The following is a 25,640-nucleotide window of genomic DNA, read 5'->3' on the forward strand; positions in this document are numbered from 1 at the left end:
TCCAAAAATCAAGGAAGACCCACGGACGAAAAAACGGTCACGGATCACGGAAAAACGGGACCCTTTTTTGCGGACCGCAAAAAAATACGTTCGTGTGCAGGAGGCCTTAGACTACTTTTTCACTATGGTTAATATTTTCTGGTATTGAGATCCGTCACAGGGTCTCAATACCAGAAAAAAACGGGGGATAAAACTTAACTGAACAGAACGGAATGCTCCAAAATTCATTCCGTTCCGTTCTCATACCGGAGAGAAAACCGTTGCTTTCCGTCCCCCATTGACTTTCAATAGAGTTCATGACAGCTCCGTCTTGGGTATGTTAAAGATAATGCTACTGGATCCGTTCATAATGGATGCAGATGGTTGTATTATCAGTAATGGAAGCGTTTTTGCTGAACCATGCCGGCTCCAGCAAAAACGATAGTGTGAAAGTAGCCTAAGTCTACAAATCAAATACTGCTCCAATATATACTGTGCATTATTACCTCAATCATATCTATAAGGTTGCTGAACTTTTCTTTGAGATCAATGCTCAGTTGTCCATCTTGGTAAAAAATCCTGTAGTGTATAACTTTGCCATTGTGACAAACACAGAGTACATAGTCTCCAGGGTGCCTTCCTGACTCTCGTATCAAGAATAAGCCTTCTTCTTTAGAGTGAAGCTGTTGGACAGCCTGCTCCCCAGAAATAGGCCCATGGAACCAACTGCGATTGTGTGAAAGAGAAAAGGGAGATGTTAGACCTATTATGGAATATAATGGACACTTGCTTGTCACTTACAAAATGGTGTCTGTCCGAGAGACAACCCCCAGTATGCATTCTATGATTGAAACTATTTGCAGCAAAGACTTGAAACTGTCAGAAATCCCTCTGAGTCTATCATACATATGCCTTAAACTTATTTCCTGTTTACATTCCTTCTTGCTAAAAGACCAATCATGTGAGCCCACTCCTCCAACTAATATGGAGGGTATATAATGTGAAGGCCTCACCTAATAAGTTAGAGTTATGCTTTGACCTTATCTAGTGTCAGTGTTATTTCTCTTGCCGTGCATGCACGTATCTATCTATCTATCTATCTAATTTGGAGCAGTGTATCAACCTACCTGACCATTGATCAGAACCAGAACATTTTGGCACCCGACGTGTGGGGCTCAAAGGTTGGACCCCCCTGTTCCTTTCCCCAGAGATCAGATGTAGGAGGGGCGCACCAACAGACACCGGGATCGCTACCCGTGATATGAGGTAAGAAAACAGAGTAATCTTGCCTACAATGTGTCCTCTGGTGTAGCCTCTTGTCATCGGTCTGAGGAAGGGGTGCGGAAGCAGTTGGGGCGCCTTTGAGGGCATGTAGGTAAGAACCCCACAGTAATTGATGAGATTTTGATGCACTGTGTTTTATGTGTTGTGTTGTTCTGTTGTCGTTATGACCTTGAGCACCTGTGTATAAACTACCGAGTTACAAAATAAGGAAGCCTACCTCATTAGCCTACATTGCGGTACAGCCTGAGGCGTCTGTCCGGATAGTAGAAGGGGAGGAGGCGGTCAGAACTGGTCCAAAGGTGTACTACGTGTCTGACTCAAAGAAGAACTCAGGTAGTTCAGGAACACAGGGTGCAAGCACAGGTTACAGACTAGACGGCTCCAGGAGATATTACATTATGGGAAATGTTGAAAGTTTCCCGAGGGATGCTGCTCACCGGAGCAGTATGTGGCGGACAAGAGAGGGAAATGCTTCGCAAAGTGTTTACCCAGGTTGGAGAAACAGTATTAGATGTGTAAAGGTGGCACTCTTTGTGTTGATACATGGAGAGCATTGTTAAATGAAAAAAAAAGGCAAACTTGCTGATGAAAAGAAAGTAAATGCAGTGGAGGTGTGGCTTGACTGCAGCAAAGAATTAGAACGGACGGGGGGAGAACAGATATATAATGAAAAGACAGGAAGATATTACTGTATGCCCGGGCAGCCACCTTATAATTATGGTGTCATCAAGAAGAAGGGGGGTGGACCTGTGCCGTATGTGGGCAACAGAATCCTCCCTGTAGCCAGAGCTGCCCCTTTCTGTGTCAGAGCTGTCCATGCTGCCAGCTCTTTTCTGGACGTCACAGTTGACGTTGTGCTTGGGCACCCCCTCACTATTTTGGCTCTGCATGACATCTCTGTCATCCTCCAGCAGACACAACCCAAACACCTCACTGGACAACGCCACCTCCGGCTGCAGTGTAGTCTGTTCCTGCCAGATAATGTCACCATTCAGAAATGTCACATCCTTAACCCTGCTGCACTCCTTCTTCTTCCAAGGGGGAGTATACTAGAGATTCAGGAGAAGCTTCTGAAGATTTTATTGATCTGCATGCTGAAGAAGATCTTCAGGAAGAAGAACTATGGACCTCAACTGACTCTCTTTACCAGGAACAGGATAATGATTACATCACAATGATGGATGCTGAATTAGGGACACCACCATCGGTCCAAGACACTCCTCTGACAAACCCTCATTGGATTCTCTTTGTGGACGGCTCAAGGTAGGCCGATGACAAAGGGAAATTTCATACAGGCATGTCAGTCACTAGTGAGCATGAAGTGCTGTGTGCAAAACAATTGCGCCCAGACCAGTCAGCACAGGAGGCTGAACTCATTGCCCTCACTAAAGCCTGCCTCATGGCGAAAGATTCCACCGCTAATATCTACACGGATTCCAGATATGCCTTTGGAGTTTTTCATGACTTTGGACTAATATGGAAGGCACAGGATTACATCCCAGCCGCAAGAACCCCAATCAAAAATGCCTCAGCAGTAGCGGCCCTAATGGCAGCGGTACTCCTGCCCACTCAAGTGGCAGTGATCAAGGTAAAAACCCATATACGAACTGACACTCCTGAGGCCAGAGGAAATGCCCTAGCTCAGGCATGGCCAACCTGAGGCTCTCCAGTTGTTTCAAAACTACAACTCCCAGCATGCTCAGACAGCCTACAGCAGGGCATGGTGGGAGTTGTAGTTTTACAACAGCTGGAGAGCCACAGGTTAGCCAGGCCTGCCCTAGCTGATCAAACAACGAAGAGAGCAGCAATGGAAGATAAAGGAGCCCAGACAGAACAGATCCTGACAGTACAAGAAGATCTGGAGCAAGAGGAAGTCACATGGGACCTACTGAAACAAATGCAGAAACAGGCCAGGGAAAATGAAAACTGGTTGAAAGAGTCAGCCCTCGAAGAAGAATCCGGACTCCGGACACAGGGAAAGAGTATGCCTACCCAGAACTCTCTATCCCCTAATAGCCGCCATAGCTCATGGGCCCACCCACCAATCCAAAACCATCATGAAAGAGCTAATTGATAAAATATGGGTGGCCCCAGGGATCACCCCCATCCTGGTGAGACATACTCAAGCGTGCCTCATCTGTGCAGAGTGTAATCCAGGTAGAACCGAGCCCACGCCCCTGAAATGTCTCCCAAAGGCCTTATATCCCTTTCAGAGATGCCAATGTGCCAAGGGTTTCAATATGTGCTGGTAGTGATAGACTTGTTATCTGGGTGGCCAGAAGCCTACCCTGTCCGAAATCAGACAACAACTACTACTGCTAAAAAACTGATACAGGAGCTTGTCTGTAGGTTTGGAGTACCTGAGGTCATTGAGAGTGATCAGGGCCCAGCATGCACTGCCAGATTAACCCAAGGGGCCAGATTTATCATTAGCTCAGGTCAGAATAATGGAGTGAAAAAGTCCCAAACGCTAAAACTGCGCACAAATTTGCGACTTTTTTCTGCTCTGCACTATGCTCGCCAGTTTTCTGAAAGTGGGCGTGTTTTCTTATGTAAATGAATCTCTAGACAGATTTACTATTGGGACTATTTAAAAAAGTCGCAAAAAAGTCGCAAAAAAATCCCAATTCCACTCCAGTGAGGACCATGCTTATCTTATGAGACTTTTTAATAGAACATGCGACTTTTTCATAAAAACGTGCGACTTTTTCGTAAAGATGTGCGACTTTTGTAAAGCTGCTTACTGACGGATAAACTGCTACCGTCAAACCACATTTATTACAGTCTTAAAGGGCCGATCATAAATCTGACTTGGCTAAAACTGACTTTAGCCATATGTTAAAGTGGAGTGAGCTGTCAGAGGAATGATAAATCTGGCCCAAGAAGTCTGGGATGGTAGGGTCGCACCTGGCGTATCACACCCCCTACAGGCCCCAAAGCAGCGGCAAAGTTGAAAGATTGAAAGGGGTATTGAAGTAAAAAATTTTGAAGATGACCAGGGAGACAGGGCTCAATTGGGTTCAGTGCTTGCCTATAGCACTCTTTTCAGTTAGGCACACACCAAGGCCTCCACACAAACTGACACCATACGAGATCTTATTTGGGACAGGGCCAAGAATGGGACAGTATTTCCCGCAACAGTTGCAAATGCAATTTGAATCTGTTGCCAAATATGTGATAGCTCTGAGTAAACAATTGTCTAACATACATGCACAAGTTTTCTCTTCCATTCCAGATCCTAACTCCCTAGAAGGAAACCTGGAGAGTGGGTGGTGGTCAAAAAGCATATCAGAAGCACCCTCGAACCACGATACAAGGGACCTTACCAGGTGCTGCTGACCACCCCAACTTCTGTAAAACTCGAGGGGAGACCTAACTGGATCCACGCATCACATTACAAAAGAATACGAGTGCCAGTTTCAGATATCGAGGGAACTACCGCTGAATCTGCATGATGCCTGTTGCAACAGTTATGGCTCTGCTACTTTTTGTCTACACCTACACGGTCACATATACACAAAATCTTCCATAGACAGGAGGACAAGTGGCCATCACCCAACAAAAAGAGAAGGATGGCTACATATTGACTACTTTCTGTTTTAATTCCTCCAGTACTCATGTGGCTACCTTAAAATTCGATTACTGCAGTCTAGTATTGTGCCCAATACCAGCATGGCAATGTAGCATGTACCAAACGGGCAGCCAAAGATCCACATACATCTGTGTCACTGATAACCAGTATGGGGAACAGTGTAACTCGTGGGGAGCAGTTGGGTGGAACACGGGTGACCCATGGGGATACAGAACTCAGAGTGCCTGAGACAAAAAAGATAAAAAGGGTAAATCCTTGCTTACTCGCATGACACTGTTTAAGAGTGGAAGATGCCACCCAAGTGGACAGACAGGCTCCAACATGCCACTTACCCTCACAATAGAAACCCCAACCCCAATGACGCAGGGACATACCTTATAGGCTGCCCCTGGATGGGGGTAACTGCTGGGGACATGGGCATGTTCCACCTGAAAGACCTACATAATCTGACAAAGATAGAGAAGGTTCCGTACAAACCCTACACTACCTCCCTTAGGCAGATGACAGCCATAGCAGACCCCACCTTTGAAGATACTATGGCCGCCGATACAGGATTTTCTGACACCAACCTGTGGTTAGAATGGATGAAATACAATGCTGACACACACAATAAGACAAACTGTTACATATCCGGGGGGGCACGCCCACACCTAGGCACAGTGCCCTTGCATCTTCCTCCTGAGACTGAAAGCTGCTTCCTCAGTCTATACGCCAAGACTAGTGTGAATGACTCTGCCTGTGAAAAGTGGAAGAGAAAATACCCCCTGGTAGTAAAAACCCCCGAAACCAGGTGAAGGCATAACCATATACCCCGGTAACTACACCTGTTACTTCAACCCTGGCAGTCAGAGATTCTTGGGAAACTTCACAGAGGGGTACTGCTCATCCTACAGCAACCTGTCCACTGAAACACAGAATCAGAGGGTATCTTTAGGGGACATCTATTGGATCTGTGGAGAAGGAAAAATAAGAACTAGGTTAGAAGGCAATTGGTCCGGTGAATGCGCCCTAGCAAAAGCCATAATGCCCCTTCACATACTAGAAGATGACCCCACAGTTAGAGGGTATACTCCAAAAACCTATTTAGGGAGGTCAAAAAGGGATGCCTCCCCACAGAGGAGCTTTGACCCACATGTGTATATAGACGCAATAGGAGTCCCAAGGGGGGGTCCCCAAAGAGTTTAAGGCCAGAGATCAGGTGGCAGCTGGATTTGAATCCTTACTCCCAATGGTGACAATCAACAAGAACGTCGACTGGATAAACGACATATATTATAAATCAGCAAAGATTTGTAAACTACACCCGTGATGCCCTCAAATGAATTGCAGAACAGTTAGAGGCTACTTCTGCTGTGGCCTTTCAGAACAGGATGGCCCTAGATATGATCCTAGCTGAGACTGGGGGAGTTTGTAAAATGATTGGGGAAACTTGCTGCACCTACATCCCAGATAACACTGGCCCCAAAGGGAAGGTAACTGAAGCAATTAACAAGTTTACTAACCTCTCAGAGGAATTAAAACGTAACTCAGGGATAACAGACCCATGGGATGAGTATTTTGGATGGTTCAAAAATTGAAAATCCTTCCTCACCCAGATAGGTATGGTGATAGTCTTGATGCTAGTATTAATGTCAGTAGTGTTATGTTGCATTGTACCCTGTGTCCGAAAAATGTGAAACAATTGTGATTTCAACTACTGAACAGCCCATCATGCTGCTATATCGTGAAGAAGAAATGGAAACCAAAGAATTCAACACAAGTTCCCCCACCAATTACGATGTCGTACCGAGATAGGGAAAGATGAATCCCAGGGTACTATCATAAGTCTGATTAACCGGGAGTCTACCCAAAAGGGGTAGGTTGTGGCCACTGTGGGTGAAGAGGATTGCCAATAGTATTCCCAGGGCTTCACTAGGCAGGGAAAGTTCTACAATCAAGAATCCAAGGGGGGACTGTTATGGAATATAATGACACTTGCTTGTCACTTACAAAATGGTGTCTGTCCTAGAGACAACCCCCAGTATGCATTCTATGATTGAAACTACAGGTGAAACTCGAAAAATTTGAATATTGTGCAAAGTTAATTTATTTCAGTAATGCAACTTAAAAGGTGAAACTAACATATGAGATAGACTCATTACATGCAAAGCGAGATATTTCAAGCCTTTATTTGTTATAATTTGGATGATTATGGCTTATAGCTTATGAAACCCCAAAGTCAAAATTTTTGAGGTACACTTTGCTCAGGGGGTATGGAGTGTGACTCTTTGAGCCTAGAATATTGAACCTTTTCACAAAATTCTAATTTTAAGCTGTATTAATGCAATTAGTTTTAATTTGCATTACTGAAATAAATGGACTTTTGCACGATATTCAAATTTTTCGAGTTTCACCTGTATTTGCAGCAAATACTTGAAACTGTCTATCATACATATGCCTTAAACTTATTTCCTGTTTACATTCCTTCTTGTTAAAAGACCAATCATTTGAGCCCACTCCTCCCACTAATATGGAGGGTATATAATGTGAAGCCCCCACCTAATAAATTAGAGTTATGCTTTGACCTTATCTAGTGTCAGTGTTATTTCTCTCGCCGTGCATCAACCTACCTGACCATTGATCAGAACCATAACAGACCTTCTGACCACTATTACATTAAGAAGCAGGTGGGCGATTCTTGTGTGGGGCTGCTCTCTCAGGTCAAGGAGTGCCCTCCTGCTGCTAGATTGACGGATCTGGACATTTAGCCTGGCCCTGACAAGTTCCTGCTTGCACCGCTACTCCTTTGGTTCTGTACCATTTCTTTTGGTCTGAACTGGTTCTCAAGTGACAATATGGTTTATGCTCTAATGGTTATACATATTCCTTGATGTGTTCTTCAGAGACCTATGTATTTCTGTCTAGCATTGCCTATATATGGAATCCCATAGACGTCAACCAGACGTGCCATTCTGCCTGAGGGGCCTGTATTACATAAGCTTCAAGATATATTTGTAGTACTTTTTTTAACACAAAATATACCTTGAGTACTGCCTATTACGCGCTTTGCAAAAGTTTGCCTTTTGTACGCCTGTGCTTATACTCTATGTAATATGATGATGTATAACTAAGAGTACCGCTGTATGTATTAGCTATCTACATAATCCCAATATTGGCTTGTTTATCTATATATGCACTGTTATTTTTTAATGTATTTATGTTTGTTATCTTTGACTGTAGTCTGAAGAAGGCCAAAGGGCTGAAACGTCACACTATTGTATACAGCCGCACTTGACTTGAATAAAAGAATCACTACTTTGCAACAGTACCTCTATGTGCTGGAGTTATTTAATCATATGAATATGGGGTGGGAACCCTACTTCCAGCACCACAGCAGTGTGACACAAGGTTATAATGCACTGCTACTCCAATTCGCAGAGCAAGGGTAGAGGCTGTACTTCAGCTTCGGAACTGCCACTGTGCAGGCGCCACTACAGTATACACTGCAATTCAATTAAAGAGATCCTGTCACCTCTCCTGATATGTCTGTTTTATGAATGAATTACCAGCAGTCTGTAATAAAGGTAAAACTGAGAGTTACCAGTTGGGTGTGTCCCTTCACAGTCTGCCACTGGTTGATCATTATCAGACTGTGCAGGAACACATGACCAAGTGGTAACGCTCAGATATATCTATATTGCAAGCTGTTGGTAATTCATAAACTTCTAGGTGGAATAATAGTGGAATAGAACAACACAGAGTCATAACAATAGATGTTCTAGGATTTTTATTACAAGGGGATGGAAGTAGTTACTAAAACAGACATGTCAGGAGAGGCGACAGGTATAATGAATCCTAGTATAACTCAAACTATGTAGAACAAAGAGAACAAAGCCTCTCCTTGCTTAAAAGACTACTTGTATGCCAAGAACAGTGTGGAAAGGAGTTTTGTCAGTTTGCTATTATTTATTAAGCTCCTGAACTTGTTTTTCTTTAAGCATCTGTAAGGTTATTAAACATTTGCCGTTGCTACAGACTACCAATGGAACTGCTGTGATATAGGAGGAAGGAAGGAGTTGTAGTGACCTCCGTCGCCCTGTTCTATCCCCTGTCACCTAAAGTCCCTGGTAAGTGACAGCTCAGGGGCTGACCTAAAAATGAACTGCGTGTTAAATAGAACTATAACTCCCCTCATCCATAAGAATGAACCCATAGTCACATTTGATATAAACACATGCCAATTACATTACAGTCTCTGGAAAGTGTTAATATTCAATGTGACTATAGCCCCCTTCATCCTTAACCACTTAAGGACCACAGGTTTATACCCCCCTAAAGACCAGGCCCTTTTTTACAAATCGGCACTACACTACTTTCACCGTTTATTGCTCGGTCATGCAACTTACCACCCAAATGAATTTTACCTCCTTTTCTTCTCACTAATAGAGCTTTCATTTGGTGGTATTTCATTGCTGCTGACATTTTTACTTTTTTTGTTATTAATCGAAATTTAACGATTTTTTTGCAAAAAAATGACATTTTTCACTTTCAGTTGTAAAATTTTGCAAAAAAAACGACATCCATATATAAATTTTGCTCTAAATTTATTGTTCTACATGTCTTTGATTAAAAAAAAATGTTTGGGTAAAAGTTATAGCGTTTACAAACTATGGTACAAAAATGTGAATTTCCGCTTTTTGAAGCAGCTCTGACTTTCTGAGCACCTGTCATGTTTCCTGAGGTTCTACAATGGCCAGACAGTACAAACACCCCACAAATGACCCCATTTCGGAAAGTACACACCCTAAGGTATTCGCTGATGGGCATAGTGAGTTCATAGAACTTTTTATTTTTTGTCACAAGTTAGCGGAAAATGATGATTTTTTTTTTTTTTTTTTTCTTACAAAGTCTCATATTCCACTAACTTGTGACAAAAAATAAAAACTTCTATGAACTCACTATGCCCATCACGAAATACCTTGGGGTCTCTTCTTTCCAAAATGGGGTCACTTGTGGGGTAGTTATACTGCCCTGGCATTCTAGGGGCCCAAATGTGTGGTAAGGAGTTTGAAATCAAATTCTGTAAAAAATGACCTGTGAAATCCGAAAGGTGCTCTTTGGAATATGGGCCCCTTTGCCCACCTAGGCTGCAAAAAAGTGTCACACATCTGGTATCTCTGTATTCAGGAGAAGTTGAGGAATGTGTTTTGGGGTGTCTTTTTACATATACCCATGCTGGGTGGGATAAATATCTTGGTCAAATGCCAACTTTGTATAAAAAAATGGGAAAAGTTGTCTTTTGCCAAGATATTTCTCTCACCCAGCATGGGTATATGTAAAATGACACCCCAAAACACATTCCCCACCTTCTCCTGAGTACGGCAATACCAGATGTGTGACACTTTTTTGCAGCCTAGGTGGGCAAAGGGGCCCATATTCCAAAGAGCACCTTTCGGATTTCACAGGTCATTTGTTACAGAATTTGATTTCAAACTCCTTACCACACATTCGGGCCCCTAGAATGCCAGGGCAGTATAACTACCCCACAAGTGACCCCATTTTGGAAAGAAGACACCCCAAGGTATTCCGTGAGGGGCATGGCAAGTTCCTAGAATTTTATATTTTTTGTCACAAGTTAGTGGAAAATGATGATTTTTTTTTTTTTTTTTTTTCATACAAAGTCTCATATTCCACTAACTTGTGACAAAAAATAAAAACTTCCATGAACTCACTATGCCCATCAGCGAATACCTTGGGGTCTCTTCTTTCCAAAATGGGGTCACTTGTGGGGTAGTTATACTGCCCTGGCATTCTAGGGGCCCGAATGTGTGGTAAGGAGTTTAAAATCAAATTCTGCAAAAAATGACCAGTGAAATCCGAAAGGTGCTCTTTGGAATATGGGCCCCTTTGCCCACCTAGGCTGCAAAAACGTGTCACACATCTGGTATCTCTGTATTCAGGAGAAGTTGAGGAATGTGTTTTGGGGTGTCTTTTTACATATACCCATGCTGGGTGAGATAAATATCTTGGTCAAATGCCAACTTTGTATAAAAAAAATGGGAAAAGTTGTCTTTTGCCAAGATATTTCTCTCACCCAGCATGGGTATATGTAAAATGACACCCCAAAACACATTCCCCACCTTCTCCTGAGTACGGGGATACCAGATGTGTGACACGTTTTTGCAGCCTAGGTGGGCAAAGGGGCCCATATTCCAAAGAGCACCTTTCGGATTTCACAGGTCATTTTTTACAGAATTTGATTTCAAACTCCTTACCACACATTTGGGCCCCTAGAATGCCAGGGCAGTATAACTACCCCACAAGTGACCCCATTTTGGAAAGAAGAGACCCCAAGGTATTCGCTGATGGGCATAGTGAGTTCATGGAAGTTTTTATTTTTTGTCACAAGTTAGTGGAATATGAGACTTTGTATGAAAAAAAAAAAAAAAAATTTCCACTAACTTGTGACAAAAAATAAAAAATTCTAGGAACTCGCCATGCCCCTCACGGAATACCTTGGGGTGTCTTCTTTCCAAAATGGGGTCACTTGTTGGGTAGTTATACTGCCCTGGCATTTTCCAGGGGCCCTAATGTGTGGTAAGTAGGTAAATGACCTGTGAAATCCTAAAGGTGCTCTTTGGAATGTGGGCCCCTTTGCCCACCTAGGCTGCAAAAAAGTGTCACACATGTGGTATCGCCGTATTCAGGAGAAGTTGGGGAATGTGTTTTGGGGTGTCATTTTACATATACCCATGCTGGGTGAGAGAAATATCTTGGCAAAAGACAACTTTTCCCATTTTTTTATACAAAGTTGGCATTTGACCAAGATATTTCTCTCACCCAGCATGGGTATATGTAAAATGACACCCCAAAACACATTCCCCAACTTTTCCTGAGTACGGCGATACCAGATGTGTGACACTTTTTTGCAGCCTAGATGCGCAAAGGTGCCCAAATTCCTTTTAGGAGGGCATTTTTAGACATTTGGATACCAGACTTCTTCTCACGCTTTGGGGCCCCTAGAATGCCAGGGCAGTATAAATACCCCACATGTGACCCCATTTTGGAAAGAAGACACCCCAAGGTATTCAATGAGGGGCATGGCGAGTTCATAGAAATTTTTTTTTTTTGGCACAAGTTAGCGGAAATTGATATTTTTAATTTTTTTCTCACAAAGTCTCCCGTTCCGCTAACTTGGGACAAAAATTTCAATCTTTCATGGACTCAATATGCCCCTCACGGAATACCTGGGGGTGTCTTCTTTCCGAAATGGGGTCACATGTGGGGTATTTATACTGCCCTGGCATTCTAGGGGCCCTAAAGCGTGAGAAGAAGTCTGGAATATAAATGTCTAAAAAATTTTACGCATTTGGTTTCCGTGAGGGGTATGGTGAGTTCATGTGAGATTTTATTTTTTGACACAAGTTAGTGGAATATGAGACTTTGTAAGAAAAAAATAATAATAATTCTGCTAACTTGGGCCAAAAAAATGTCTGAATGGAGCCTTACAGGGGGGTGATCAATGACAGGGGGGTGATCAATGACAGGGGGGGTGATCAATGACAGGGGGGTGATCAGGGAGTCTATATGGGGTGATCACCACAGTCATTGATCACGCCCCTGTAAGGCTTCATTCAGACGTCCGGATGCGTTTTGCGGATCCGATCCATCTATCAGTGCATCCGTAAAAATCATGCGGACATCTGAATGGAGCTTTACAGGGGGGTAATCAATGACAGGGGGGTGATCAGGGAGTCTATATGGTGTGATCACCACAGTCATTGATCATGCCCCTGTAAGGCTTCATTCAGACGTCCGGATGCGTTTTGCGGATCCGATCCATCTATCAGTGGATCCGTAAAAATCATGCGGACGTCTGAATGGAGCTTTACAGGGGGGTAATCAATGACAGGGGGGTAATCAATGACAGGGGGGTGATCAGGGAGTCTATATGGGGTGATCACCACAGTCATTGATCACGCCCCTGTAAGGCTTCATTCAGACGTCCGGATGCGTTTTGCGGATCCGATCCATCTATCAGTGCATCCGTAAAAATCATGCGGACATCTGAATGGAGCTTTACAGGGGGGTAATCAATGACAGGGGGGTGATCAGGGAGTCTATATGGTGTGATCACCACAGTCATTGATCATGCCCCTGTAAGGCTTCATTCAGACGTCCGGATGCGTTTTGCGGATCCGATCCATCTATCAGTGGATCCGTAAAAATCATGCGGACGTCTGAATGGAGCTTTACAGGGGGGTAATCAATGACAGGGGGGTAATCAATGACAGGGGGGTGATCAGGGAGTCTATATGGGGTGATCACCACAGTCATTGATCACGCCCCTGTAAGGCTTCATTCAGACGTCCGGATGCGTTTTGCGGATCCGATCCATCTATCAGTGCATCCGTAAAAATCATGCGGACATCTGAATGGAGCTTTACAGGGGGGTAATCACCACAGTCATTGATCATGCCCCTGTAAGGCTTCATTCAGACGTCCGGATGCGTTTTGCGGATCCGATCCATCTATCAGTGCATCCGTAAAAATCATGCGGACATCTGAATGGAGCTTTACAGGGGGGTGATCAGGGAGTCTATATGGGGTGATCACCACAGTCATTGATCATGCCCCTGTAAGGCTTCATTCAGACGTCCGGATGCGTTTTGCGGATCGGATCCATCTATCAGTGCATCCGTAAAAATCATGCGGACATCTGAATGGAGCTTTACAGGGGGGTGATCAGGGAGTCTATATGGGGTGATCACCACAGTCATTGATCATGCCCCTGTAAGGCTTCATTCAGACGTCCGGATGCGTTTTGCGGATCGGATCCATCTATCAGTGCATCCGTAAAAATCATGCGGACGTCTGAATGGAGCTTTACAGGGGGGTGATCAATGACAGGGGTGTAATCAATGACAGGGGGGTGATCAGGGAGTCTATATGGGGTGATCACCACAGTCATTGATCACGCCCCTGTAAGGCTTCATTCAGACGTCCGGATGCGTTTTGCGGATCCGATCCATCTATCAGTGGATCCGTAAAAATCATGCGGACGTCTGAATGGAGCTTTACAGGGGGGTAATCAATGACAGGGGGGTAATCAATGACAGGGGGGTAATCAGGGAGTCTATATGGGGTGATCAGGGGCTAATAAGGGGTTAATAAGTGACGGGGGGGGGGGTGTAGTGTAGTGTAGTGGTGCTTGGTGCTACTTTACTGAGCTACCTGTGTCCTCTGGTGGTCGATCCAAACAAAGGGGACCACCAGAGGACCAGGTAGCAGGTATATTAGACGCTGTTATCAAAACAGCGTCTAATATACCTGTTAGGGGTTAAAAAAAACACATCTCCAGCCTGCCAGCGAACGATCGCCGCTGGCAGGCTGGAGATCAACTCTCTTACCTTCCGTTCCTGTGAGCGCGCGCGCCTGTGTGCGCGCGTTCACAGGAAATCTCGGCTCACGCGAGATGACGCCTATTGGCGTTAGTGTGACCTGGGAGCGCCGCAGAAATGACGCCTTTCGGCGTTAGCGTGGCGGGAAGTGGTTAAGAATACACCCATGTACTGCAGTAAATGGGTGCATTCTTATGGATGAGGAGGATTATAGTAATTTTTATATAAAACACAGGCCAATCACAGTATAGTCCCTGGACAGTGCTGATATTAAATGGGACTATAACCCCCTACACCAATGTACTGCAGTACATGGGTGTATTCTAAAGGATGAGGGGGGTTATAGTCACATAACAGTGTGTCATCCAATAATCTCCCAAATATCCTCATAACAGTGTGTCATCCATAGATCCCCCATAATAGTGTAAAATATTATTGTTATTTTATTAAATATTTTAGCACACCTTTTGATTCAAAATATTTTTTTCCTATTTTCCTCCTCTATAACCTAGGTGCGTCTTATAAAGTGAAAAATACTGTAATCCTGACCTTGTTGCGGATACAGTGGCTATCCAAAGAAACTTAGATGCAGCATATGAAAGACTGTTTGAAATCAGAAGATGTGCAACAGTACCATCAGCTGAGAACTGGCAGAAACCAGTGGGATGCAGGTATATCCATGTACTGTTTGAAAAAATCTGGCCAGAAGTGGTCTTCATGGAAGAATCATGGCCAAAAAGCCTTACCTTTGACATGAAAACATAGGAGCTGGGGTGCAGAAAATGGCTGCAGGTGCTCTGGACTGAGGACTCAAAATTTTCAATATTTGGTAGTAACAGAAGGAAGTCTTTTCATTGAAGGGCTGCAGAGCTGTACAATAATGTGTGTCAATTCCAGAGGAGCGTTGCCTGTCATATAAGACTCCTCACGCCATTTGAAGTGCTCTATATCAGCGGGGGTTCTGGGGGGGGGGCTTAGGGGGGTGGGCGGGGCTGACTGATTCACTTGCATAACAAAACACAAGGTGCATATTAAAATATATAACACTATATAATGACTATATAAACTGACTATAGTCTCTGCTGCACTGGTCTCTGTTGCAGTGGTCTCTGCTGCAGTGTACCGTATTTTTCGCCCTATAAGATGCACCTAGTTTTAGAGGAGAACAATAACAAAAAAATATTTTTCATTACACCTCAGGTCAGACCAGCAATCAGACCCCCAATGTTAATCAGACCTCAGATCAGACCCCCAATGGCTCAGATCAACCCCCAAACCTTTAGCCATCTATCAGCCCCCAATGTCAGCCATAAACCCCCCCAATGTCAGCCATAAACCCCCCCAATGTCACCCATAAGCCCCCCAATGTCAGCCATAAGCCCCCTAATGTCAGCCATAAGCCCCCCATTAGCCCCTCATGTCATCCATAAGCCCCCTATTAGCCCCTCATGTCAGCCATAAGCCCCCATTAGCCCCTCATGTCAGCCATAAGCCCCCATTAGCCCCTCATGTCAGCCATAAGCCCCCATTAGCCCCTCATGTCAGCCATAAGCCCCCATTAGCCCCTCATGTCAGCCATAAGCCCCCCATTAGCCCTTCATGTCAGCCATAAGCCCCCCATTAGCCCCTCATGTCAGCCATAAGCCCCCCATTAGCCCCTCATGTCAGCCATAAGCCCCCATTAGCCCCTCATGTCAGCCATAAGCCCCCCATGTCAGCCATAAGCCCCCATTAGCCCCTCATGTCAGCCATAAGCCCCCATTAGCCCCTCATGTCAGCCATAAGCCCCCATTAGCCCCTCATGTCAGCCATAAGCCCCCCATCAGCCCCTCATGTCAGCCATAAGCCCCCATTAGCCCCTCATGTCAGCCATAAGCCCCCCATTAGCCCCTCTCGTCAGTCATAAGCCCCCCATTAGCCCCTCATGTCAGCCATAAGCCCCCCATTAGCCCCTCATGTCAGCCATTAGTCCCTCATGTCAGCCATAAGCCCCCCATTAGCCCCTCATGTCAGCCATGATTAGCCCCTCATGTCAGCCGTTAGCCCCTCATTAGCCCCTCATGTCAGCCATAAGTCCCCCATTAGCCCCTTTATGTCAGCCCCATGTCCCTCATGTCAGCCCCATGTCCCTCAGGTCAGCCATCAGCCCCCAGTGCAAATAAAATAAAATAAAAAAAACACCTACCTCTCCTGCTCCTGGTCACCATCGCGATCCTCTTCATTCTGCTGTCGGCTGGCTGTGTATAGCGGCGCACAGCGTGAGGTCACAGAGAGACCTCACGCTGTGTGCAGCCCTGCACAGCCGATAGCCGAGCCGAGGACCAGGAAGCGGTGAGTACAGATCCTTCACCGCTCCCTGGTCCTTCTGTACTAATGAAGCGCTTCCATAATGGAAGCGCTTCATTAGTACAGAGTTAAAGACTGCCCTGATCGCCGCGACCCGGCTAACAATCCTCCACGGTCCGGTCCTGGGCCGCGGCCCGGTGGTTGGGGACCGCTGCTCTATATGAGGAGATATTGTATTCCTCAAATCCTGACCTAGGCCTCTCACCCAGTTAAGGCAGTACTCTCTGCTCTGCACTGATCAGGGGCATTTCACCCAGAAACCGCAGTCTGCTGATGAGATTCTGACTTAATTATTATCCAAGTCCTGTCTCAAGGCCTTTTAAAAGGTGGAACATTGACTAAAAGGATAGGAGTTAGGAGAAAGGAGATATTGTATTCCACAAATAATGAGTGTCTGCAGGCAACAGTGAAGCATGCCGAAGGTTCCTTGCAAGTTTGGGGCTGCATTTCAGCAAATGGAGTTCGGAATTTGGTAAGGATAAATGGTGTCCTAAATGAGGAATACAGGCAAATACTTTTCCATTGTGCAATAACATCAGAGACGCGGTCGATTGGCTCCATATTTATTCTGCAGCAGAACAACAACCCCAAATATACAACCAATGTTATTAAGAAGATCTTCAGCATAAAGAAGGAGTCCTGGAACTGTCATGATATGACTCCCACAGAGCCCAGATCTCAACATCTTCGAGTCTGACTGGGATTACATGAAGAGACAGAAGGATTTGAGAAAGCCTACATCCACATCTGTGATTGGTTCTCCAAGATGTTTGGAACAACCTCCTTACCGAGTTCCTTCAAAAATTGTGTGCAAGTAAGTGCACCTAGAAGAGTTAATGCTGTTGTGAAGACAAAGGGTGGTCTGGTCATACCAAACATTTATCTAATTTACATTTCTCTTTTGTTCATTCACTTTGCGTTTTATAAATATCTCTTCCAGGGAAAGTTGGATGAGATACAAGGAATGCAGGAAAACTGAGCATTAGTAGCAAATAATAGTTTGCTAAGGGCTTTTCATAATGCCTGCTTTAGGGCCTGGATTATTAATGAATAATGGACAGGTTGGTGTTGGGACCTAACATTCCCTTTCTGGACAGAACAAGTTTTCTTTGTAACACAGTCCAGGTCTTTATTGCGTTATTTAGCTGCAAGATTTGGACTAGAGAGACAGCCATCTGAGGAGACGGAATGTGTCTGGAGAGGTTGTAACTGTTGATCTAATTTTCATCAAGTGGTTGATAGTAAATCTCATGTGTAGTCAGTTTCGTTAGCACTCTGATAAGCAATGGTTAATTTGTGTTCTGGTCAATGTGTGTTTTTGGGTTGAATGTACAGGCTATATATACGTTAACCCTAATATACATATAAGAAAAATGTTTGTTAACCTTAGATAGGCTTTGTTCTACATACAGTAGTTTGTATTTATGAGATATATTATGATCCCTTGAGTGAGTTGCAGTGACATCTGAACTCCTGTAACTTAGGATCTGTGAGATAACTCACGGCATCAAACTATGTCTCTGGTCAACTTTGATAGGTGGCCGTTCACGCACTGCACTTGCAGAGATCCGACCTTCCAATCCACTGGCATGGTGATAGGCTCGATAGCAGCCTCTATCCTTAGATGAAAAGAATAATGATGGTACAGTCATAATATGTCTTAAAGCATGCATTACATAACACAACATCAGATAACCTGCTTTCATATCTGAAGGATTGTTCTTTATTATATTAAGCACAACACAAATAAAAACTATCAAAATGACTTACTTGTCAAGGGTTTATCCCATCAAAAACATTTATCACCTTCTCCTAATTATGGGGGTCCCCAATTCCAGGGGAGTTTGAGTGGAGTAGTGATCATGCATGCGCACTGCCGCTCCATTCAAAGTCTATGGGACTGACAGAAAGCCAAGTACAGCACTCGGCTATCTCCATCTATGCCACAGACACTGAAAAGGAGTGGCAGAGTGCACGCATGAACACCACTGCATTTAAACTCCTCTGGAACAGAAGACCCTCATGCGAGTTGTCACGTACGCACCCACGTCTTGCAACCAGGGATGGGTCTGCCAGGTGCCCCAGACTACCTCCAAGCTCTCACTCCGTGCACACCACACACTCAGGCCGCTAAGTGAGTGTAGTTCACCCCCAAACACGCACAGACTCAACACCCCAAACACCAGCTGCCACCACCAACTTTGACGTAAGCCGGAAACGTTGCACAATCCACGTATATACGTTCTGCTCACAAGAAATCACACAGTCACAATTTCAGGCTATGGATTCTTTAGAGCAACAAGGCAGACTTATAAAGGGAATATTTTATACACAAAAAACAGTGCAATGCTTACAAAAACACATGTAAGATGAGACAAAGTAAAAATAACATACAAAACAGTAAGAGTAAAATAAATGGGTAAAAACAGTAAATAAGAATTAACTGCCCCGGGAGAAGGGGAGGAAAATGGCTAACCGTCAGCTCGGCTGTGACTCCCACACGGTGTAACACCGAAAATGTCCATGCAACAATTTTATAGAACTAGGATTGGTTTCCAGTTTCTGGTCGCCCAGTCACTGACTAACCAAATCCTAGTTCTTTCATTGGGGGACAATTAATGAGGGGAGTAGAGGGCATTGAATATTGAAATCTCTTTGTTTTAAAGTTTTCAAATCTCCCTCCAAAATGAGCCAGCTTCCTCCAGTATCTGGTTTATCAGGGGGGAATTTGGAGAACAAGGGTTTGGCGTCACTCAATATCTGGCACAAATATAGGCAGGCAAAGGACAATATTCAGGAATATTATTTATTAGGTTACTCACAACATGTTGTGTAAAATAACGAGATAAAATGACAGTAAAACTTTAAAAATTATAAAAAATCACACATATAGCATATTAGGACTCCTATAATACTTCCTATGTTCAGTCTCTTTGTATTATTATATGGTTCACAGTTCATATATGGTGAATTACCAAGTGAGGTCAATGGTAGTTCAATTGATTTGAAACACTTTGGTAATATAAATGTACTTTACCACTCCTGTTTAGCCGTACAGATGCCTGGCTATGGGCTGCAAGGATCGCTCCTATTAAACGTGGGGCCGCTTGGCTGTAAGCTGCTTGGTTTGTGAACTGCAGGAAACACTCATGTTGGCCGTGCGTCCGCTTGGCTGTGAGCTGCAAGGACCTTTGGAGGCGGGTTCGCCTGTCGACACTTCCCCGTATTGCTGAATGTTACAACCAACTCTGACCTTCCAGGACCTGATCGTGGCGTCCCACGTGGTTCGGCCGGATCGGTCAGGTGACTTCCTCTTTCAGGCGGGGTTTTCAAATGAATACAGCATTCGCTTGTAATAATCGGTGTCTTCCTTGTATCGTCCCACACTGTCTGCCGACCATACGCGTTTCGGGATGAGATCCCTTCCTCAGTGGTACAGACAGTGGGATTGAAATGTCCTTTTTATATCATCTTTAATTGATGAAATGCATGCTGGGACAGTGGGGGACTTGGAAGACCAGGATGTGGATTTCTAATGGTAGTTCATTCATGATCATTCGGATACATGTATTCCATACAAACAACTACAATGTTGTGTATATATATATATATATATATATATATATATATATATATAAAATCTTGATACATCCTTAAAGAGTATTGCTATATGGATGATGTAATGATGCCACGATACATTAATTTATTAAGTATAACACACATTAAAAATATAACCTGTGTTAGGCTGTGTTACCAGCACCCAGATCTCTCCTTCTAGGCAGGTCCGCGCCCCCTTAAACAACATATAGCACATTTAAAGTCAATTTCAAGTATGAACATCACCAAGTATATGATGTGCAATATAGGGGATGCTTCCCTATATCCTCAGTATCATCCTCGACTCATATTTACTTTTTTTTAGCAAAAACGCACTAAAAACGCACCGGAACCGCAGGTGCGTTTTTTGGAATTTTTTGAACATCGGAAGTTTTTATCCTAAATAGTTATGTTTTTGAAATCTTTATATCTGTTTTTATTTTCATATTTATTGTTTTAACTGGATGAATACACCAGTGATGAATTCTCTACATATAAATACTGTGTGCAATTATTGAAACTCCCCCCTTCCCCCTTTTTTATGAAAATCTATGAAAATCTAACAAATATATGAAATCTTATTCCACGGACAATAACATTTTTTAAATATAGGTTTTTATTGAAATATAGTAAAAACGCACCAAAATCGCAAGTGCGCATATGTTGCTGATATATGTTATATTTTTAATGTGTGTTATACTTAATAAATTAATGTATCGTGGCATCATTACATCATCCATATAGCAATACTCTTTGTAAGGATGTATCAAGATTTTATATATATATATATATATATATATATATACACAACATTGTAGTTGTTTGTATGGAATACATATATCCGAATGATCATGAATGAACTACCATTAGAAATCCACATCCTGGTCTTCCAAGTCCCCCACTGTCCCAGCATGCATTTCATCAATTAAAGATGATATAAAAAGGACATTTCAATCCCACTGTCTGTACCACTGAGGAAGGGATCTCATCCCGAAACGCGTATGGTGGGCAGACAGTGTGGGACGATACAAGGAAGACACCGATTATTACAAGCGAATGCTGTATTCATTTGAAAACCCCGCCTGAAAGAGGAAGTCACCTGACCGATCCGGCCGAACCACGTGGGACGCCACGATCAGGTCCTGGAAGGTCAGAGTTGGTTGTAACATTCAGCAATACGGGGAAGTGTCGACAGGCGAACCCGCCTCCAAAGGTCCTTGCAGCTCACAGCCAAGCGGACGCACGGCCAACATGAGTATTTCCTGCAGTTCACAAACCAAGCAGCTTACAGCCAAGCGGCCCCACGTTTAATAGGAGCGATCCTTGCAGCCCATAGCCAGGCATCTGTACGGCTAAACAGGAGTGGTAAAGTACATTTATATTACCAAAGTGTTTCAAATCAATTGAACTACCATTGACCTCACTTGGTAATTCACCATATATGAACTGTGAACCATATAATAATACAAAGAGACTGAACATAGGAAGTATTATAGGAGTCCTAATATGCTATATGTGTGATTTTTTATAATTTTTAAAGTTTTACTGTCATTTTATCTCGTTATTTTACACAACATGTTGTGAGTAACCTAATAAATAATATTCCTGAATATTGTCCTTTGCCTGCCTATATTTGTGCCAGATATTGAGTGACGCCAAACCCTTGTTCTCCAAATTGTACTCTCAAACAGCAACAGGGAGTGCTGTGTGGCAGTGCACCCATTCCATTGTACATCAGTGAGTGAGCCACCTAACCTTGAATCTTTATCAGGGGGGAGCAGATGCTTGTTTGAAGCTAGTACCTGGCAGCCAGAGGTGTTAGATATGACAGGAACATGAGGAGAACTGTCCATCTGCATCTCCTGTAGCTGGCAGAGTCCCAGCCTGCCCGACTCCACCCTGCTGTTATAGAATGTAGGCTTCAAAGCACTCGGCCATTTGTGAAGGACCCACACAGCACATATACTTCTATAATAGCTACTACAAGTATGCACCCCCAAATCATATTCATGACACTAGTGATCAGTGATCTTCTCCAATGTGTCTTCATGCCATTCAATGCCTTTCCTTAAAATACTACTATGCAGAAAACTACTGCACACAACCCCAGAACTGTACTGAATAATAACTTCTTTTTTTTTTACCCTAAAAGGACATAATTTCCACACCTGGTATTGAAGTAAGCTAAACTATTTGCAGCTTAGGTTAGTTTTACATTTGCGGCACATCATTCTGTCAGGCTGTTCCGGCAGAGAACAGCCTGCCTGAGTTCTCCGGATCCAGCATTGCCAAATGCTACTAGAATGCCCATTAACTACAATAAGGTTCAGCGGAGATCCAGCCGCAACCCAGCAAATATGCAGAGAATCTGCCGAACAGAAACCACTGCACACAGAGGTTTTTGCCTGACCGTTTCCCGGCATTCTGTGACAGAACAGCCTGCTGAAAGGCTTTACTGCATTTGTGAAAGTAGCCTTAGCTGACAACACAACTTCATGATCCCAGTACTAAAATCTGTATGATTCCTTTTTTCAAGACACTTTCTAGATTAAAAATAAATAAATAAAATGGAGACATAAAAATAAAAATAAACCTTATAATAGGTTTTTTTTCTACAGATTTAGCTAATCCCCACTAATTGCATAGTTTCTACTGGCTATATGGACATTAAGTATTATGATATTTATGGTCAGGGCTAGGACAACATCGGCGTACGCAGAGAAACCTGCCCTGAACATAGTGGCTGAATTGTGCCGGAAGCCACGGGCGCGGGTACACCAGTGAGGGAAAAAGGGGGCATACCTGATGGAAACCTGAGAAAAAAGGGGTCGGGAGGGAGGGGCGTGAGACTCGGGCGCCCGGCTGAAACGGAGGGGGGTGACTAAGTAGCCAGACGCCCCTCCCACAAATGCAGGCTGGTAACAGCCTTACAATTTATGGTCAGGGCTAGGACAACATCGGCGTACGCAGAGAAACCTGCCCTGAACATAGTGGCTGAATTGTGCCGGAAGCCACGGGCGCGGGTACACCAGTGAGGGAAAAAGGGGGCAAAAAACAACAGGTAGGTACAACACTTTTATTTACAAATTACAAAGCCAGAGAACGAAAGGCATGGGATATCTCCGTTTGGGGATTGGGTATGTACCTGGTAAAGCAGGAGGATCGCCACCGCCCCATAGACCGGATGACGTGGGCCGGCACCCGATGACGGGAAGCAGCGGAGGCTGCCCCTATACGAAATGAGTGCCCTGAGATTACCTTGGGGTCATAGCCTAAACCCTGGGCGAGAGCACGGATATAAGCTATGAATTGCGAGGTGCTGAGAGGCTTGCCTGCGTGCGGCAAGAGTGGACTGTCGGGCAATGAACCTTGGATGAGTGCCGTCAGTTGGTGCAGCACGTGAACTGGGCACCAATTGTTCAAGGACGGGTAGAACTTGATTTCAGAGGGAGGACCCGTCTGATTGGTTTTGGTGGAGGGTAGAAGCAGAGTGTAGTGGCCCTGGCCCCAGGACAGATGTTGCTTCAGAGGATGGTTTTTCCGATTTGGACCAGCCAGAACCTCACCGGGCCGGAGGAACCCATAAAAAGCGAGATACATAGCCGCTTTCAGAATCAGGCTAGTGGAGGGCCCAAAAGGTTTACCATCCAATGACGAGGAGAGATCCCTGAACAACTGGCCGGATACTGGCTGCCTATGGCCCACGGATCCCTTCCCTTCCTTTTGAATGCCCCGAAGGGTGGCTTTAATAGCTTGGATGGAAAAATAGGACCTGTGACGAGGATTGGCCAGCATAGCGTGATGTTGAAGTCCGGCCAAATAAAGTCTGATGGTACCATACGACAGGGAGAGATGCGAATGACAATAGGCCAGGAAGGCCATGATGTGGGAGATCTCGGAGAGTTGACCCCTCGGATGATTCCTAGAGAATTTATCGAACGCCCTTAGACCAGCCTGATAATTCCTCGCCGTATTACGTGACAAGGATTTGGCGACCAGGCCCTTGGCCTCCTCTAAGAGTGAGCTTAAACCAGAGTGAGGGCGCTGAATTGGGGCACCGGCGTGCCTGACCGATCCGCGTCGGGCATTTCCTGAAAGAAAATTGCAAAGTTAGCACGGGAAAGCGCGTCCGCAGCCCTATTCTGCTCGCCTGGGATGTGTACGCAGCGCATGTGAAAATTATGGTGGAGGGATAACCACACTAATTTGCGTAATAACGCCATGATCCTGAGGGACTGGGCTCTGCCCTTGTTGACGATGTCCACCAAGGTCTGGCTATCCGTAACGAACGTCACAGAAGAGTTAGACCAGAGGTGACCCCAGGCCTGAGCAGCCGCCACTATGGGATATAGTTCCAAAAGGGGGGAAGATTTTAGAGCTGCAGAGTCCGAGGCTAATTCTGGCGGCCATCCGGCAGCCAGCCAATGAGATCTGAAGATGGCAGCGAACCCGGAGGAACCGGCGGCGTCTGAGAAAACCATGGGGGAAGAGGAATCCCACTGCGGAACGAACAAGGAAATGCCGTTCCAGTTAGCGAGAAAACTGCTCCACATGTCGAGATCTGCAATGGCCTGGCTGTCCAAATGGACGACAGAATCTAGTTCCGGGGCCGAGGGCAGGAGACATAGCAACCTGGAAAGGAAGGCCCTACCTTGAGGCATGATTCTGGTGGCGAAATTAAGCATCCCCAGCAAGGATTGGAGCTCCGCCCTGGACAGTGAGTGAGACTGGACTGCCCGGGAGATGGCTGAGCGAATCCTGAGCAACTTCTCGCTGGGGAGGCTAGCTTCCATTCTAACGGTATCAAGAATAATGCCCAGGAAGGTGACTGTAGTGGCCGGACCCTCAGTCTTGGCCGTGGCCACGGGAACCTGGAGTCGGGAAAAAATGTCCAGAAGTGAATGGGGAATAGAAGGGACCTGACTGGGCCTTTCAACGAGGAGAAAATCGTCCAGGTAGTGAACGACCATGGATAAGCCACCGTGATGGTTGAGAATCCAGTGCAAAGCTTTAGCAAGCTGTTCAAAAAGCCAGGGGCTGCTCTTGGAGCCAAAAGTAAGCCGGTTGGCAAAATAAAATTTACCTGCCCACTGGATGCCGTAGTACTTCCAAAGCTGCGGGTGTATTGGAAGCAGCTTAAAGGCATCGGCAATATCTACCTTGGCCAACCAAGCCCCGACACCTGCTTGAAGAATGTACTGGATGGCTTCGTCAACTGAGGAATATTGCATGGAATATTCTTCAGACGGAATGAGTGAATTAAGACTGGGGATGGAGGACATATGAGGCGCGGAGAGATCATAAATGAGACGTTTTTTATTTGAAGATGACTTCGTGACCAGACCGATAGGGTTGATGCGCCACGACCGGAATGGGATCTGAAGGAAAGGACCAATGACGAACCCTTTGTCGACCTCTGCCTGAATGAGAGTGGACACCGCCTCAGGGTCACTGGAGGCGGA

At 44.7% G+C, this 25,640-nt stretch overlaps 1 protein-coding gene across 1 annotated transcript in view; it reads right to left on the reverse strand.

Annotated features, from left to right (window-relative positions):
• MATK (megakaryocyte-associated tyrosine kinase) overlaps nucleotides 1-25,640 on the reverse strand; it is a 224,199-nt gene that overhangs the window by 191,581 nt on the left and 6,978 nt on the right. The window contains exons 2-3 of the mRNA XM_040419822.1: nucleotides 18,085-18,200; nucleotides 486-705 (exon numbers count right to left, since the gene is read on the reverse strand). Coding sequence (XP_040275756.1) covers nucleotides 486-705; nucleotides 18,085-18,200 — 336 coding nt within the window. The remainder of the gene's footprint in view (nucleotides 1-485; nucleotides 706-18,084; nucleotides 18,201-25,640) is intronic.

The sequence above is a fragment of the Bufo bufo genome, chromosome 2 (assembly GCF_905171765.1).
Source record: "Bufo bufo chromosome 2, aBufBuf1.1, whole genome shotgun sequence".
NCBI classification, from domain to species: Eukaryota; Metazoa; Chordata; class Amphibia; order Anura; family Bufonidae; genus Bufo; species Bufo bufo.